General features: G+C 42.5%; 1 protein-coding gene across 6 annotated transcripts in view; it reads left to right on the forward strand.

The window, feature by feature from the left end:
- Positions 1 to 15,215, forward strand: part of ptpdc1a (protein tyrosine phosphatase domain containing 1a) — a 284,748-nt gene that overhangs the window by 128,511 nt on the left and 141,022 nt on the right. For 4 of the 6 annotated variants that reach the window (XM_072472524.1, XM_072472523.1, XM_072472526.1 and 1 more), the window contains 3 exons: positions 4,769 to 4,940; positions 8,894 to 8,974; positions 10,883 to 11,001. In XM_072472524.1, coding sequence (XP_072328625.1) covers positions 4,769 to 4,940; positions 8,894 to 8,974; positions 10,883 to 11,001 — 372 coding nt within the window. Of the gene's footprint in view, positions 1 to 2,571; positions 2,711 to 3,842; positions 4,082 to 4,768; positions 4,941 to 8,893; positions 8,975 to 10,882; positions 11,002 to 15,215 lie in introns of those variants that run through there. The other 2 variants (XM_072472527.1, XM_072472522.1) reach the window with 2 other exon arrangements.

The following is a 15,215-nucleotide window of genomic DNA, read 5'->3' on the forward strand; positions in this document are numbered from 1 at the left end:
GGACTGTGGAAACTCTATCATTGAGTATGTCCAATAAAGAGAATGATAGATTTCTAGATATTAAAAGTATCAAGGGATATGGAAATTGTGCAGGAAAATGGCAATGAGGTAGAAGATCAGCTATGATCTAGTTGAATGGTGGAGCGGGCTCAAGAAGCCAAATGGCCTACTCCTATGTTCCAGGATTAACATATTTGAATTTTTTGAGAAGGTGGAATATAAGATTGATGAGGGCAATGTTATAGACGTAGTCTGCATGGGCTTGAGCAAGGCTTTTGACTAGATCCCACATGGGAGGCTGGTCACAAAGGTAAATGCCCTTGGGATCCAAGGGAAAATGGAAAATTAGATCCAAAATTGGTTTAGTGGCAAGAAGCAAAGGGTAATGGTGACGGGTGTTTTTGAAACTGGTAAGCTGTTACTAGTGGGGATCAGCAGGACTCGGTACTCAATCCTTGCTTTTTGTAGTTTGCTTCATGACTTAGACTAAAAATGTAGAACACATGATAAAGAAGTTTACAAAATTGGTCACGTTGTTGACAATGAGAAAGTAAGTCTAGTCCACGTGAAAATATGGATGTCAAATGGGCAGAAAAGTGAAAAATGGAATTCAATCAGGAGGAGTGTGAGCGCCACATAGCAAGCTGATGTTAGCTCCGAGGGTCTCTGACATGGAATACTGGTTCGTGGGGGTTTATAGTTTTGTATTGTTTTGTTTTGGTGTGAGCCGACAATAAAACCCCAGTGGGAATAAATAGCCCAGTTGTTGTGTAACAATGATTAAATACTATTTATTAAAGAAAAGACAGGGGGCGGGATTCTCCACTCCCGCGCCGAAGTGCCCACACCGTCGTGAACGCCGTCGAGGTTCACAAAGGCGCGAAACGGCCCGATCCCGACTGATTCAAGCCCCGACAATGGGCTAGGATCGGGGCCGCGTCATCTACACGCGCCAGGCCTTGTCGCCGCGTAAAGGCGGCATCGCATAGATGATGCCGCCGGCGCCACATAACAGGCGTCACCCGTGCATGCACGGATTGGCCGGCGCCAACCCGCGCATGCGTGGTTGCCGTCCTCTCTGAGTCCGCCCCGCAAGAAGATGGCGGACGGATCTTGCGGGGCCCCGGAAGGAAGGAGGTCCTCCTTCAGAGAGGACGGCCCGACGATCGGTGGGCACCGATCGTGGGCCACCCCACATTTGAGGTACCCCCCGGTGCAGGACCCCCCCCCCCAGCGTTCCCGCGCGGTTCCCGACAGCAGCGACCAGGTGTGGACGACGCCGGGGGGAACCCGCCGTTTTGGCCTGGCCGCCCGGCCCATCCGGGCCTGAGAATAGCGGGGGTGCCGGAGAATCGCCATTTTGGGTGTCTCCAGCGATTCTCCGGCCTGCCGCCCGCGGAACTCGACGGGGCCGTTCCCGCCGCTTGGGAGAATCGCGGGAGGGCATTGGACCGGCGCCCCTGGAAATTTTGGCGGCCCAGGCGATTCTCCCAACTGGCGCGGGAGTGGAGAATCTCTCCCAATTAGACACATAATAACCTTCATTGGTGTCACAAATAGGCTTACATTAACACTGCAATGAAGTTACTGTGAAAATCTCCTCGTCACCACACTCCGGCGCCTGTTCGGGTACACTGAGGGAGAATTCAGAATGTCCAAATTACCTATCAGCACGTCTTTCGGGACTTGTGGGAGGAAACCGGAGCACCCGGAGGAAACCCAAGCAGACACGGGAAGAACGTGCAGACTACGCACAGACAGTGACCCAAGTCGGGAATTGAATCCGGGTTCCTGGCGCTGTGAAAGGAACGGTGCTTACCACTGTGCTACCGTGCCGCAGAATTACTCTACTTTCACCCAATTAGGATGTATGAATTACTTGATACACACAATTTCTATGGAACATCCTCCTTGTTACAAAATATATCTACAATACCTGAACTCTGTAAGACTTCCCCTGTTACCCAAACAATGTCCAAATTGAATAACCAGCTATAGTTACCACATAATACAGGGAAGATACTCATATCTGGGAACTGTCTTTTTCCTGGTCCAGCGAAGAAATTTAAAACTGTTGTTACAAAGCTCTTCTGCACCACGTTGGCTTACAAGCTTGTTCACTCTAAATTTGGCCTTCAGTCTTGGTGGCTGGAAACTGGCCTTACCGCTTTCTGAGACTGCTAGATAATAACTGCCTCCCTGTCTTCTCAGGGACTGGTCAATTATACTTTGTTGTTCTTTGATTATGCCTCCTGTGTTTTCTGCTGTCTGCCCCCAACAACTTCCTTGACTATATATTAACATATAGAATCATAGAATTTACAGTGCAGAAGGAGGCCATTCGGTCCATCGCGTCTGCACTGGTCCTTGGAAAGAGCACCCTACTTAAGCCCATGCCTCGACCCTATCCCCGTAATACAGTATCTGTTTATTACTGTTTCTCTTCCATAAACTAATCACTAGATTATCTAAACATCTGTTCTAAACCCTTTACTGGGGGAAGGACATATACCAATTGAGGCTCTTTGAATACTGTCTACTGTTGTCTCCAGGCAGATTCATGACAGTGAGGAATGCATTTTGGAAGATGAATCATGGCAAGGGAATACACAATAAATGTGAGGATATTGAGAAGGATATTGTGGAGGAACAGGAGGACCTTGGAGTATATGTCGACAGATCCTTAAAGGTAGAGATACAGGCTGATCAGGTGATTAAGAAGGCATATGACTTTTTCTTTATTCGTCAAGGCATAAAATATTAGAATAGGTGGGTTATGCTGGGTATATATGCAACGCTAGTTAAACCACAGCTTGAATACTGAATAGTCTTCATCACCATCTTACAGAAAAGTTGTGATTGCACTAGCAAGGGGGAGATTTAGGAGGATAAATAAACACTCTTTTATTGTCACAAGTACGCTTACATTCACACTGCAATGCAGTTACTGTGAAAAGCCCCTAGTCGCTACATTCAGGCGCCTGTTCAGAATTCTCAGTTGGTATGGGAATTGAACCCGTGCTGCTGGCCTTATTCTGTATCACAAACCAGCAGTCTAGCCCACTGAGCTGATTCTGCAAGAACTGGAAAATATTAGTCATGAGGAATGTTAGGATAGGCTGATGTTGGTTTTCTTGGAATGGAAGAGGCTGGAGATAACTCAACTCAGATTTATAACATTATGAGGGGTCTAGATAGATTAAATAGGAATGAACTATTTATCTTTGCAGAGCAGTTAAAAACCAGGGGCATAAGGAATTGGCAGAAGGATTAAAGGGGAGATGAGGAAAGCCCCCACCCTCCCTCCCGCCCCTGCCAAGAGGGACCTGGTGTACACTACCTGAAAGGGTTGTAGAGGCAGAAACTCACCATATTTATAAAGTACTTTTGATATCTCCTTGAGGAATGGTACAGACTTGATGTGCTGGATGACTTCCTTCTGAATCGTAAATGTTCTCTGAAGTAGTTTATTATTCCATTGCATAGTCTACCTTTGTAGTAATCAGAATGCAAAATGGATTTGAGAATACTTATTAATTGTTATCACATGCTACATTGATACACAGAAGCATAACGCTTCTGAACATGGTATGAGTTAGCTGCAAAATGTACCTGTTGGACTGCTAGATATTGACTCATAGTAGAATGATAACTTTCCAAGCCGACGCACTACATAGCATGCTGCAGCCATAGCCTAACATAATTGGCTTTGCAGTTTGTTACTATGGAAACCCCTTAGCCTCTCCTAAAGGAGAGTCTATCAGAGTATTATCAGGTTGTAGTGCAACTTCGACAGTAAAATTTGTTGATTTTACAAGCTGTTGCTATTCAGTACTGATAATTGCAAGTCTTAAGTATTTCAAGCACATCAGCATGCAGAGATCTTCAAGAAGGCATTCAGCAGTGGAGTGTTTGAGCAGCTTCATTCAGAGTCGCTCTGCTTCTGATACCTTGGTCAGAGTTTTGCAGAGACGTCGGAGCTCAGCCATAGAGATGCTTTCGTCTTCGACTCACCGGGTTATGGTTGCTGTATCTTCAGTCAGTATTGAAGAGGCCAAAACCAGTTTATCGCCAGGAAAATGTAAATGCTTCACTGTGATGCTGTGATTTAGGCTTTCAATATAATAGATGCCTGCACAATTTTCAGACTGCAATATTTTTAGATTTTGCTTTGTGTTATGTTGCAAAAATGTTCATTTTGGAGTATATCCACTATTTTGCACATATTTTATAGAATGTGTTGAAGAATTATCTGGATGTTGATAAAGCTACATTTATTTTTAAACCAAATTGTCAGCTGTAAAATACTGGATGTGCATGTAAATTGTACCTCAGTACACAAACATATAGTAAACACGAATGTTAAAAGGGAGATCGAGCTTTGCCTGCTTGAGCAGATATCAGGAATCTTACTGAATGGAAAGTTGTGGGAAACATGAGCTTGATTTCCTGATATGCATTCCTGCTCAGTAACACTCTGCATTCGGGGTGTGATTTTGTAAAATTATTACTGATATAAATTTGTATCTTTGGAAGTTGATTATTTACTTCATCTATTTAAAACAAATTCTTGTTTCAAATTTTGTAAAATTGTCCTTTAGTATTCTGAGATTTGTCTCACTTAATGTACATTGACCATAAGAAAATAAATGTTGCAGAGTCTGCTGTTTTTGCAGCATGATTGAAAGAATATGCATTAGATGAATTCATTTTAATGACATGCATTATTTTCAAATTTGCCTGGTGATCTCTGATTTTTTAATTTCAGGCAGTATGAGACGTCCAACAGCTAAGTATACCAAAGTTGGAGAACGCCTGCGACATGTTATCCCTGGTCATATGCAATGCTCAATGGCATGTGGTGGTCGTGCCTGCAAGTATGAAAATCCATCTCGATGGAGTGAAGAGGAACAAGCTCTTAAAGGCTTATACTCCTCATGGTATTGTGCTTCTTAATTTTAATAGATGAGTTTAAAAACGGATGCATGATTGGTTCCTTATACTCCAATATATGCAGTTTACTGGCTTAAAGGATGGGAACCTTTACTGCAGTTATCAAGTAAAGGATATTAACACATAGTCGAACCGTTTGTTTGAAACAGCATTCATGACAAAAGTAATTTCCTGTTTCAAGAAATAATTGGAAGTACTTTTTCATATAATTTGGTAACTGACCTTTTCAGAATATATTTTGTGAAATCTATATAAATAACAAAAGCTAATTAATGTTGAAAATTCACCTAAACATATTTCAAACTTTAATTCTGGCTAAAGAAACCTTTCTAATCAGAAATTAGTTTTCTTGCTTGCATTTACTTTTCTCACTGATGGAGATTAATAATGAACCCATTGTATAATGATTAATAATTAACCCATTGTGGTGTGTATGTTCCCTTGGCCGCAGAAAAATACTTTTCACTTTACTTCGGTACATGTGACAATAAATCAAATCAAATCAAATAAATAGGTAGTTCAGAAGTTTACATACATCGTGGGAATGTTGGTAAATAGAGAGACAATCTAACCTTGTCAACAATCTTGAATAGAGCCCTAGCCATTTGTTCATCTTGCAAGCTTGATGTAGAAATTAAAACTATCCTGATCAGATTATTGTTTGTTGTGTATCATGCAAACCCGCAAATAGACAAATGGCTGTCACCTGAAATGTGTCCAGCCTATCTTGAATAACTCCAAAAAGGGAAAGTATCTAAAAAATGTGAACAAATAGTTAAGCAAGCTATTTCATGCTGCTACAATGCAGTGGCTACGCAAGTGTCATCTACATGATGCTGATGACACTCCAAAAATACATTTTGCCTCTAATACAATTGATCAACATTGCTTTTGAGTTTCACTGCTGGTATGATGCCGGGTATGTGGGCCGTATGTCCCAACGATTGGCTGATCAAATGAAACAACATGTTGCCTTGGGTGTTCCTAATAGAACATACTCAACCGGCCCATGCTTGCAAAACCCAAAACAAAATGTCGACTGTTAGTTGTGATTCCACGATTGGGCAGAACTTGCTGAGCAATCCTGACTGCACTAATGGCCACACTAACAACCAATTTAAGATACCAAAGAGAAAATGCTGGAAAATCTCAGCAGGTTTGGCAGCATCTGTAGGGAGAGGAAAGATCCAGCGTTTCGAGTCCAGATGACCCGCTGTCAAACTCAAAACGCTGGCATCTATTTTCTTTAATGATATTAAACAGTCACCTGATTCAATTCACCCTGATTTGCTATTTACATCATTGAAAGTTCAAATAATGCAAACTTGTTTTCATAGTAGAAGTGTACCAACTTCAGATATTTGTGATTCTTTGCTGTTTTTCATGCAGTCATGATTTCAGCTCCGAGAAAACCAATGCAATCCTTATCATTAACTCCAATTTATCTTTGACCTGTTTTTACTATGCTAGAATCTAAAAAGTATACTATGTGACATAAAAAACTAAAGAGAATAATAGATACGAGGGAGTAATTACTAAAAAGTAATTAAGAGTTGCCATAAAACACAGTAGCAAAGTTTATGACTAACATTTGAACTAGATGTATTGCTTTTTGTTCCAATATTAATACTGTTTCTTACCAAGCATTGGTAGTTAAGCAGAAGTTATCAGTTTAAAAAATATGTATTTTTATTCTCCTTTTTCACATTTTGTCCCAAATTTACACCCAACAATGAACAATAATCATTAACGAATGTAAAATCAATCCCCATATCAATAACAACGATCCCATCCTCCCACCAAACCCCAAACATTAGCCCGCATGTTAACATAAATAAATGACAAAAAGGAATCAGGAATCACCCATAGTCACCATTAACACATACAGTCCCTCTCCCCCCAACCCTCTCAGCCTGCCCCCCAAAATGTTCGATGTAATCCAATTCTCGAAAGTGCGTAATGAATAACGCCCATGAATTGTAGAACCCCTCCATCCTTCCCCTCAGTTCAAATTTGACCTTTTCAAGCGTCACAAATTCCAGAAGTTATTAGCTTGTGTCTGTTTTCCACTTTATAGTCATTATCAAAGCAAAATAAATATATATATATAATATATAATTGCAGTTTCTGGTTCAACGGTATTATCACTGAAAGCCATGACAGGTTATTAAGAAATGGCTTTCATATTGCCATACTGGTACCTTTGTATCAAATTATCCTCACTTGCGTTATCATTCTGGCACCAAATGTGGACATATATAAAATATATTGTTCCCTCTTTCATTGCTATCTCATTTTGTTTATTCCCTCAGTATCCAAAAATAGCATTAGTCACATTTCTCAGCAGCAGAAGAAAAACTTAGAACCAACCTGGTAAAATGCAAGTGCAGGCTAGAAAATCAACAGTCTTAACTGACACCTCTGCTTGTCTGCACCCCTCCCCTCGTGGTAAAGCATTTGATTCATGTTTTTCTAGGTGTGAACCACACATTAAAGGTAACAATTATTTGTATGAAAAGGGTGCCTGAGTATGCAGAAAGGTGCTTCAGGTTTTGGATGAAACTAAAATGTTGTCAACCATAAATTACCAGATTATTTAAATGAAGTTAATTTGACCAGTTTAAGTTATTCCAGTCTTGTATTACGATCCCAGATCAGATCCGAATAGTGGCTAGGATACTGGATTGAAACCCCAATACTTGAGTTTATTTGTAAGACTGTGTGGAAAGAATAATTTGCCACAGGAGTGACTGCACGAAGAAATAGGGATTTGGCATTTCAAAACAAAACTTTATTATGAATGTAATATTAAACATTTTAACTTCACATCCGAAAAGGGACTTGGCGAAACTCGTCGGCCCATCGGGACCTGGAGATTCGCCGGGGGGGCCACTGTCAACGGTCCCGACCAGCGTGGCGGCGATCCCGCCGGCACCCGATAAACGGCGCCAGAGAATGCGGAAGCGGGCGGTGGGGCACGATTGTTGCGCCCAGCCGGGGATTCTCCGACCCGGCGCCGGGTCGGAGAATCCCGGCCTTAGCCTTTTAAAACCTGGGGCGTCATTCTCCGACCCCCCTCCGGGTTGGCGAATGGCCGTTGGCCGCCGTGAATCCCGCCCCCGCCGGTTGCCGAAGTCTCCGGTACCGGATATTCGGCGGGGGCGGGAATCGGGCTGCGCCGATTGGCGGGCCCCCCCGCTGGATTCTCTGGCCCGGATGGGCTGAAGTCCTGCCGATAAATTGCCTGTCCCGCCGGCGTAAATTAGAGTACCTATTTACCGGCGGGACAAGGCGGCGTGGGCGGGCTCCGGGGTCCTGGGGGGGGGGGCGTGGGGCGACCTGACCCCGGGGGGTGCCCCCACGGTGGCCTGGCCCGCGATCGGGGCCCACCGATCCGCGGGCGGGCCTGTGCTGTGGGGGCACTCTTTCCCTTCCGCCTCCGCAACGGCCTCCACCATGGCGGAGGCGGAAGAGACTCTCCCCACTGCACATGCGCGGGAAACTGTCAGCGGCCGCTGACGCTCCCGTGCATGCGCCGCCCCGACATGTCATTTCCGCGCCAGCTGGCGGGGCAACAAAGGCCGTTTCCGCCAGCTGGCAGGGCGGAAATCCCTCCGGCGTCGGCCTAGCCCCTCAATGTTGTGGCTCGGCCCTCAAAGATGCAGAGCATTCCGCACCTTTGGGGCGGCGCGATGCCCGTCTGATTGGCGCCGTTTTAGGCGCCAGTCGGCGGACATCGTGCCGTTTGGGGAGAATTTCGCCCATTATTTTTAATTTGTGGCTTCAGATTGAAACATTGTAAATGCACATTCTGTCTGTGAAGGCATCTCATTGTTCGTAAATTACTGAGCGATTTGCAAGTAATGGGCAAGTAAGTAGAGTACTTGGCCTCCAGAGTAATTTATGCAGTTTATCCTAACTATTTTTTTTGTATGTACAGGATTACTGACAATATATTGGCAATGGCTCGTCCCTCCACTGAAATTATTGAAAAATACAGCATTATTGAACAATTTCAAAGGTATCCTTTTGCTGGAGTATCGGTTTCTAATGTGCAGTTTTTAGGAGAAATTTTTTACATCTTTCCCTTTTCACATTTCTCCCTATTCTCTCTGCAGACAATATCTGGGATATATTGAATGAAGCCTCTAGCCATTAAGTTCTTTACTTTAGTGGTAATTTTTATGTTCAAGTTCAAACAACGAGAATCTGAAGGTTATTTAACTGAGGAACCACAGTTGATTTCAAAGTTGATCAGTCCCAACGGTTTTGCTGAATTTATGTCCAAAAAACTGGATGAGTCTATGTTGATAATCTATATTATTAAATCTGAATTTTTGTTTCCATCACACAGTGCAGTTAGCTTATTAATAATTATTGGGGATTTCAAAATTCCACAGACTGACAAAACTGCCACAGCAGATATGACCAACACACCGGAAAAACTGTGAGCAACATGGAAAGCAATAAGGAAAACCAATAACTTAGTTCTTATGGAACGATAGAAACAAGAAGATTCCTTTTAGCACAAATAATGTCACCAACTCCTGAACCATTATCAATAAATATGGCATTTACGGTTAAAAAATATTTAATGCCTGTTTCCAGAACATTTTAATTCAGTTTAAATCCACACATAAAACATAGAATATACAGTGCAGAAGGAGGCCATTCGGCCCATCGAGTCTGCACTGACCTACTTAAGCCCTCACTTCCACCCTATCCCTCTAACCCAATAACCCCTCCTAACCTTTTTGGACACTAAGGGCAATTTAGCATGGCCAATCCACCTAACCTGCACGTCTTTGGACTGTGGAAGGAAACTGGAGCACCCGGAGGAAACCCATGCTGTCACGGGAGAATGTGCAGACTCCGCACAGACAATGACCCAGCGGGGAATCGAACCTGGGACCCTGCTGCTGTGAAGACACAGTGCTAACCACTATGCTACCATGCTGACATGATCAATTTGAAGCATTTAGAAATAAAAACAATTGTAAATATTGGAAACCTAAAGTTTACAAAAACAAGTTGCTGGGCATACACAGTAGCTCTATTAGTATTTATAAAGAGAAAAGATTGGTTAATGTTTTGAATGTAGACCCTTCATCAGAATTCTGAAGTAGTCCCTGAAGTAATAACTAAAATAAAGTAATAACTGGCACAGGCATGACTGTCCACCTTTTGTGCTGTAATTTTTGCTGTAAAGATTTTGCTTCTATATCATTCTATACATATAATTCTGTATATAGTTTTTGTAGACTGGATTCAGAAATTATTTTAGATTTTATTCTTATTTATTATGGGAACTATGAAAGCACTAGTTCAATATTTTGTTTTGTAATCTTTTATAAACCCAGATAATGAGAAGTGCATGAATTCCTTTGATTTCATTAGATGCATTGTTCAGGCTGATTAATACAGAAAATTTGCAGGAACACAGCATGTCCTGATTCCCCTCTGTCATTTGACCCGGCTTTAAACACTGCATGAGTTTGTTTTAAATGTACTAAGTTTCCAAACACAACTTTATTCAATATCTGAATTATAATTTTTGGACACCGTTATTTCTCAAAATATAATTGTGTTAGTGTGCGCACGAATGTGCATCTATGTGTGCATATAAGATTTCTATTGAAATACATTTATCCTGGGTATCCTGATCAATATTTATCCATCTCCCCTCACCCAATGTCAAAAAACAGATTATGTGCTCATAATCACATTTGTGTATTGGGGAGGCTGCTGTGGTTCCTATAATACAACACTGACCACACTTCAATTGTTAAAAGCAAACTTCAATTGTACTTTATTGACTATAAAGTGTTTTGAGACGTTCAATGGTTGTGAAAGGCACTATATAAATGCTAGTCTTTAACTGCTGATCTATATTTCAATTACCATCTGACTCCTGTATTCCCTGCTTCAGGCACGGCATAAAGACGGTAATTAATCTTCAGCGTCCTGGGGAGCATGCACGCTGTGGCAATCCATTGGAGCCAGTGAGTGGCTTTACTTACCTACCAGAGGTATTCATGGAAGCTGGAAGTAAGTCTTTTCCCCTGTTCGCAATTAGCAGGAACCCTATGGATTTGGATCAGGTTATGGCTAATTTGCAAGACTTAATAATATTTTTTGTCACTTAAAGATGAGATTAAAAGAGAACGTATGTTTGAAATTCTTCATGCTGAGGCTATGGAAATAATAATAGTGTTGTAGATGTGTACTTGTAAAAAATAAATTTAGAGTACCCAATTCATTTTTTCCAATTAAGAGGCAATTCTAGCGTGACCAATCCACCTACCATGCACATCTTTGGGTTCTGGGGGCGAAATCCATGCATACACAGGAAGAATGTGCAAACTCCACACGGACAGTGACCCAGAGCAGGGATCGAACCTGGGACCTTGACAATGTGAGGCAGCAGTGCTAACACACTGAACCAACGTAATAGATGTGTACTTTCTGCCAATATAATATTAAAACAATTATCATCCTTTCCTCCTCGTCCTGGGGCGAAGCTTTTTCCACTTGCAAGTTTTTTTTGTTTTATACTTGTGAAATGTTGGTTGAAGTAAATTTTAGATTGATGTAATACATAACCATGGTAAAGTCTTGAGGAAATTCAGAATCACCAGTTTGTTGAAGTAAAGTACGTGGATAAAGCGGGGAAGCTATCATTAGCATGTTCACTTATTACAGCCAACACAGTTGGCAATTAAGCATTATTATAAATATTGCCATAGACATGACCTTTCCAGTGCCCCTCAGGATGTACCACCCGTTGCCAGCCAATTTGTAGTATATCAATGACATCAGGGATGTAAAAATACCTTGTTGAGACATGCAGCCACCTTTACAACAGCAGGAAAGGTAACAACAATATTTCCTTTACATCGACTTTCTTACAGTATATTGTATTTGTGTTACCATCATATGCAACAATAACTTGCATTTATTTGGCATTTTTTAATAGAACAAAGAACAAACAGCACTGGAACAGCCCTTCGGCCCTCCAAGCCTGTACCGGTCATGATACCACCTCTGGCTAAAACTCTCAGCACTTCCTAGTGCCGTATCCCTCTATACCCATCCTATCCATGTATTTGTCGAGATGCCTTTTGAATGTCGTTAATGTGACTGCTTCCATAACCTCCCCTGGCTGCGCATTCCAGGCACTCACCACCCTCTGTGTAAAAGACCAGCCTCACACATCTCCTCTAACCTTTGTCGCATGGACCTTAAACCTATGCCCGCTAGTGACTGACCCCTCCACCCTGGGAAATCTTGTAGACTTCTATCAGGTCACCCCTCAACCTCTGTCGTTCTAATGAAAACAGTCCGAGTCGATTCAGTCTTTCAGCATAGCTAACACCCTCCAGACCAGACAACATCCTGGTAAATCTCCACTGCACCTTCTCTAAAGCCTCCACATCCTTCTGGTAGTGTGGCGACCAGAATAGTGCACAATATTCCAAGTGCGACCGTACCAAGGTTCTACACAACTGTAGCATGACTTGCCAGTTTTTATATTCGATGCCCCATCCAATGGAGGCAAGCATTCCATATGCTTTCTTGACTGTCTTGCTCACTTGTGTTGCCACTGTCAAAATCTGTGGACCTGTACGCCCAGATCTCTCTCTGACTTTCTATATTCCTAAGAGTTTTGCCATTTACTGTATATTTCCCCTCTATGTTAGACCTACCAAAATGCATTATCTCCATTTGTTTGGATTACATTCCATTTTCCATTTTTCTGCCCAAGTCTCCAACCTATCTATGTCCTGCTGTATCCTCTGACAATCCTCAACATTACCTGCCACTCCACCAACCTTGGTGTCATCTGCGAATGTATTAATCAGACCAGCTACATTTTCCTCCAACCTATCTATGTCCTGCTATATCCTCTGCCAATCCTCAACACAATCTGCCACTCCACCAACCTTGGTGTCATCCACGAATGTACTAATCAGACCAGTTACATTTTCCTCCAAATCGTTTATGTATATTACAAACAACAGAGGCCCCAGCACCGATCCCTGTGGAACACAACTAGTCACAACCTTCCATTCAGAAAAACACCCTTCCACAGCTACCCTCTGCCTTCAGTGACTGAGCCAATTCTGTATCCATCTTGCCACCTCATGTGACTTCACCTTTTGTACCAGTCTGCCATGAGGCACCTTGTCAAACGCTTTACTGAAGTCCATGTAAACAACATCCATCGCCCTCCCCATATCAATCATCTTGCAGACTCGATGGGCCGAATGGCCTCCTTCAGCACTGTAAATTCTATGATAATCTTTGTCACCTCCTCAAAAACTCGATCAAGTTATTGAAGCACGACCTCCCCTTCACAAAACCATGCTGTCTATCGCTGATGAGTCCATTTGTTTCCAAATGGGTATAAATCCTGTCCCTGAGAATTCTCTCCAATAATTTACCTACTACTGACTTGAGGCTCACTGGCCTATGGTTTCCTGGATTAAAAATTCCCAAGAAGAATGATAAGAGCAGTATCAATAGAAACATTTTTGACAGTGAGCCACAGAAGGAGACATCAGGACAGATGGCGTTTGGCCAAATAGGAAGGCTTTAAGAAACATGTTGAAGGAGGAGCGAGAGATACGAGTGCTGGTGAAGTTTGGGAAGGGAATACCAGAACTTAGGCAAAGAGTGTAGTTGCCACTGGTAGAGCGATTAAAGTAGAAGTAAATTAAAAATACTAGAATTAAAGGAGTGCAGAGATCACAAATGCTTTGAGAACTGGGGGGAGTTTACAAATATAGGGAGGAGCAAGACCGCACAGCGATTTTAGGGTGTGGAAGGTTACAGGGAGGTGATGGTGAGATAGATCTGAACGTCTACGTGGACCTGATGTGTTTTCAGCTTTTGTAATGTTGGATGATATTCCTAAGGGGTAGCTAGTTGATGAATAGAAAGGGACCAAGAATAGATTGTTGGACATTCCAGAGGTAACATTGCACGAGTATGAAGACAATACATGTGATTGATCATCTAGCAACAGTTCATTAGATGAGAATGGAATCAAGCAAGGACAGTCCATGTGAAATGAAAATGAAATGAAAATCGCTTATTGTCACGAGTAGGCTTCAATGAGGTTACTGTGAAAAGCCCCTAGTCGCCACATTCCGGCGCCTGTTCGGGGAGGCTGGTACGGGAATCGAACCGTGCTGCTAGCCTGCCTTGGTCTGCTTTAAAAGCCAGCGATTTAGCCTAGTGTGCTAAACCAGCCCCTGTGGCTGGCCAACAGGGAGGCATTAGGGAAGGATTGTGTGGTTAGGTGTGTCAAAGGCGTCAGAAAGATAGAAAAGCTGAGGAGGGATAGTGCAGCATGGTCACCATCACAAAGAATGCTATTTGTGATTCTGGTGAGGACTGTGTTAATACTGTGGCAGGAACGGAAACCTGCTTGGAGGGGTTCAAGCATGGGATTATGCCAAAGATTTAGGAGGCGACAGTAGATTCAAGGACTTTGAAGTGGAAAGGGATGTTGGAATAGTCAAAATCCTGGAACTCCCTCCCTAACTGCACCGTGGGTGTACCTATTTATCAGGGACTGCAATGGTTCAAAAAGGCAACTGGCCTCCACCTTCTCAAGGGAAATTCGGGATGGCAATAAATGCTGGCCTAGCAAGCGACAACCACATCCTGCAGATGAATTTTTAAAAATCTACTAGTGTGGGGCTTGGAAGGGAAGTTATGTTATTTGTAGTTTGGTCAGAATAGGATTGAAGAAGCAGAAGGCTGGGTCTCTTTACAGGATGAGCTGGCAGACTAAATGTAAATTCGAGTGAAATCGAGTGAAGGCTCGTGAGCTGGAAAAGGAATAGCCTCACATCTCAATATTTGTGGCAAAATCCACTATATTCTTGCACTTAATTCACTTGCAAATCTGGCAAAATCATTACCTTTTGCCATATGCATCACAACATTGTATTCAATACATAGGTGTTATCTAGGAAGTTGACAAGCCTGAAATGTAGTATTTCATGTACCCCCCAAAAATGACCTGACGCATGTGAATAAAAAAGGGCATTATCCATGAACAATGAGAAACCGATGAATATCATGCATATCAGTAGTATATAGGTTGGGAGTTTACACAGTGTTTTAATTCACAAACTCTTAAGAGAGAACAAACAGCTTATGGTGTGGTACCTCTGCTGCCATACAGGTTTCTTAAATCACAGTACTATCCCTAAACTTTAGCTGACTGTAGTTGCAATGAGGGTATGTGT

Source organism: Scyliorhinus torazame, chromosome 13 (assembly GCF_047496885.1).
Source record: "Scyliorhinus torazame isolate Kashiwa2021f chromosome 13, sScyTor2.1, whole genome shotgun sequence".
Classification (NCBI taxonomy): Eukaryota; Metazoa; Chordata; class Chondrichthyes; order Carcharhiniformes; family Scyliorhinidae; genus Scyliorhinus; species Scyliorhinus torazame.